The sequence below is a fragment of the Streptopelia decaocto genome, assembly GCF_964273445.1.
Source record: "Streptopelia decaocto genome assembly, chromosome: 23".
NCBI lineage: Eukaryota > Metazoa > Chordata > Aves > Columbiformes > Columbidae > Streptopelia > Streptopelia decaocto.
The window spans coordinates 503,399-506,694 of NC_138678.1; the positions used below are offsets into that span (position 1 = coordinate 503,399).

The 3,296-nt window shown below is 64.1% G+C and overlaps 1 protein-coding gene across 1 annotated transcript in view; it reads right to left on the reverse strand.

Annotated features, from left to right (window-relative positions):
• Nucleotides 1–807: 807 nt before the first annotated feature.
• Nucleotides 808–3,296, reverse strand: part of LOC309449433 (procathepsin L-like) — a gene marked incomplete at its 5' end in the record, with an annotated part of 3,264 nt that continues 775 nt past the window's right edge. The window contains 6 exons of the mRNA XM_082071550.1: nt 808–1,147; nt 1,313–1,502; nt 2,057–2,218; nt 2,287–2,378; nt 2,557–2,750; nt 3,023–3,218. Coding sequence (XP_081927676.1) covers nt 960–1,147; nt 1,313–1,502; nt 2,057–2,218; nt 2,287–2,378; nt 2,557–2,750; nt 3,023–3,218 — 1,022 coding nt within the window. The 3' untranslated portion in view covers nt 808–959. The remainder of the gene's footprint in view (nt 1,148–1,312; nt 1,503–2,056; nt 2,219–2,286; nt 2,379–2,556; nt 2,751–3,022; nt 3,219–3,296) is intronic.

Genomic DNA, 3,296 nt, shown 5'->3' on the forward strand with positions numbered 1-3,296 from the left:
CAGCCCTTTGGGGAAGAAATTGTTCCTAAATCCAACCTCAACCTCCCCGGGCGCAACTTGAGGCCGTTTCCTCTGCTCCTGGTGCTTGTTCCTGGGGAGCAGAGCCCGACCCCCCTGGCTCCAAGCTCCTTTCAGGCAGTTCAGAGATCAGAAGGTCTCCCCTCAGCTCCTGTTCTCAGCTGAACCCCCCAGGTCCCTCAGCCGCTCCATCACACTTGTGCTCCAGCCCCTCACCAGCTCCGTTCCCTCCTCCCAACTCACTCCAGCACCTCAAGGCTTTTCTTGTCATGAGGGACCCAAAACTGACCCCAAGATTCGAGGTTTGGCCTCCCCAGTGCAGGTCATGGTGTGCAGTGTCATTTTCCGGAGGGGGCAGCCCCGGGCTGGGGGCAGCCTGGCTCGTGGCATTGGCAAACACCGCCTGTGCCATCCCTCCCCGTAGCCACAACAGGCGCCCGGGCAGTAGGGCAGAGGCTGGATGCCTCTCCCCACTCCCCAACACCCCACGCCAGGAATTTCTCATCTCAGCAGAAATCCCTGGGGTTGTTTGTGCTCCACCTTGAGAAATCGGGCTGGAAAAGCCGCTCCCCGCCCCCCGGTGTCTGCGGGAGCCAGCGGGCTGTGCCAGCCAGACACCGTCCCCTCCCCAGGAGGCCCCCGCCATCCCACGGCACAGAAAACAAGCCTGGGGACAGGGACCTGCGTGTGTGGGACGAACGAGTCACACGCTGGGGTCTGCAAAGGGCGCAGAGCGGGTGGGCAGCAATGGAACCCCTCCCGTAGAAGCAAACCAGTCTTTTTCCAGGGGTTTATTAGCAAACTCACAGCTGGGTCCCTGCGGCCCTGTCCCACCACGTCCCCAGCATCCTCCTGCGCAACGTGTCCCACCAAAGGGGCTGGTCCAGGGGTGGGCGCTGAGACCATCACCAAGGGCTGTCCCCGCAGAGCCAAGAGATTCTTCAGGCCAGGATGGGGTAAGTGGCTTCGGTGGCCACACCGCAGTTGTTGTCCCTCATGGCCATGAGGATGTAGCCGTCGTTGCCCCAGTATGTGGACCAGGAGTTCTTGATGAGCCAGTAGGTCTCTCCCTGCAGGACTCCGTAGCCCACGGCCAGAACCGCGTGGTCCAGCGATCCTGACTTGTTTGCTGCAGGGAACAAACACAGGAGATGGTTTTTGGCTGGAGAGCATCCCTGCTCAGAGAGCATCACCCCTGCGCCCGGGGCTGGTTGCCTCTTGCATGCCCGCTCAACAACGAGGAGATCTCGGGTGTCCTGGCATCTCCCCATGTCCCCCGTGCCACCCGGCTCACCGCATTTGGGCTCATAGTAGATGCCGTTGGAGTAGAAGGAGAAGGTCTTGTGGGAGGCGTCGATGCTGACGGCCACGGGGCCGTGCTTGTAGATGGCAGCTTTGAGCGCTGTGATGTTGCCTGAGGTGACGTTGACGTAGCCTGTGATCTTGGCCAGCATCTCAGACTGGTTGTAGTGGCACAAGCCATTCTGTGGCACCCAAGGAGAGGGGACACTGTGTCATCCAGAGCCCCCAATGCAGGGAGTGATCGCGGACGGGGGGCTGTGACAGCATCCTGGCTCTGGTCCCCCTGTCCTCCCTCACCCACCATGCTGGGGACGTTTTCCCAGTTGCTGCAAGGACACAGCACCACCTGCACACAGCGCAGAGACCTGGGGGGCTGTTGCCCATGCCTTGCAGCCATGTCCCTGTCCCCAGGCCACCCTGCTCCATCCCTGCCCCCAGGGGCACAGAGGGACTGATGTCACCACCCATGGGTGGAGGAGCCTTGTCCCTGTTTTGCAAGAAGAGAAACTGAGGCACACAGTGATGAAAACACCCAGATGAGCCCTGGGGTTTGTTTTCAGGCTGTGCTTTGAACCACAGTGAGCCTGGTGCCTTGGAAGTGACATCCCTGTCTCAGGTGGCATCCCCATCCCCAGCGCCTGCTAGCACCTCTGACCCATCCTGATTGGCCCCACAGTGGCTTTAAAGCCATCCCCAAACCTGGGGGACCCTGGCAAGGACACATGGCCACCCGCACCTGCCCCTTGTAGGTGCCATAGGACTCGGTGGTGGCGATGCCGCCGTGTTTCTTGATCCACTCGTAGGCTCGCCACTCCTCACCGCCGTCACAGCCGTAGTTCCCGAAGCCCCAGGCGCAGTCGATGAGGACTTGTTGGGACAGGGGGGTCAGCACGCCGGTCTGGGGGGACACACGCTGCAGGGCCGGGGCCGGGCATCACCCGGCGCCCCGGCCGTCCCTGCGCTCACCTTGAGGAACAGGGCGCCCTCCATGGCACCCGCCGTAGCGAAGCTCCAGCAGGACCCGCAGACGGCCTGGTCCTTCACGGGGGTCACGGCGCCTGGGACAGCGGGGGGGCTGAGAGGCCGCGCTGGCCCCGGGGGACGCGGGCGGGCGGGGGTGATGGAGAGCGGGGCAGCTCGCTCGGACTTTGCGCTGGCCGGGACGGGGAGCGCTCGCACCCCTGCACCGCAGGCTCACACCACCCCAGCGGTGAGACCCCCAGAGCCCGCACCTACCGTACATGCGCCAGTCCAGGCTCTCGGGCAGGATGAGGCCGCTGTAGAGCTCGCTGGGGAAGGGCTGCCCGTTGTTGGGGTCCCCGCTGCGCCGGCGGCCCCGCAGGGCGGCCAGTTCCTGGGGCGTGCGGTCGGCCAGGTGGTTCAGCGCCAGCGTGTAGGAGAGCGCGGCGCGGTTCCGAGAGTGCACGAACCTGCCGTGGCGGAGACGGCATCAGCCACGACCAACCGCAGCAGAGATGCAGCTCCGCAGGGACAGGGCTGGTAAAACACTGGCCCGGGTTCCCCAGAGAGGTGGTGGATGAACCATCCCTGAGACATCCCAGGCCAGGCTGGACGGGGCTCTGAGCACCCTGAGCTGGTGAAGATGTCCCTGTCATGGCAGGGGGGCACTGGGGGAGCTGGGAAGGTCCCTTCAACCCAAACTACTCCATGATTCACCCAGGGGGGTTGGCATCCCCCGTACCTCATGTTGTGCACAAAGATGCTCTGCCTGTGCTCCAGCTCCCGTGCAGAGCCATATCGCCGCCCCAGCTGCCTGCGGTACTGGTGGAAAGCCTCGTGAGCCCACGGCTGGTGCCGTCCCACCAGGTCCTCCATGGGGTTCGCCAGCACCCGGTGCTCCGCTGTGCGCCCCGGCAGGTCCCCGCACTTCTTTGTCTCTGGGGAGCAAAGAGGTGACACCATCAGCCTGAGCCCCACGGGCAGGATGGGGGGGTCCCCAACCCAGCTCACCGTTG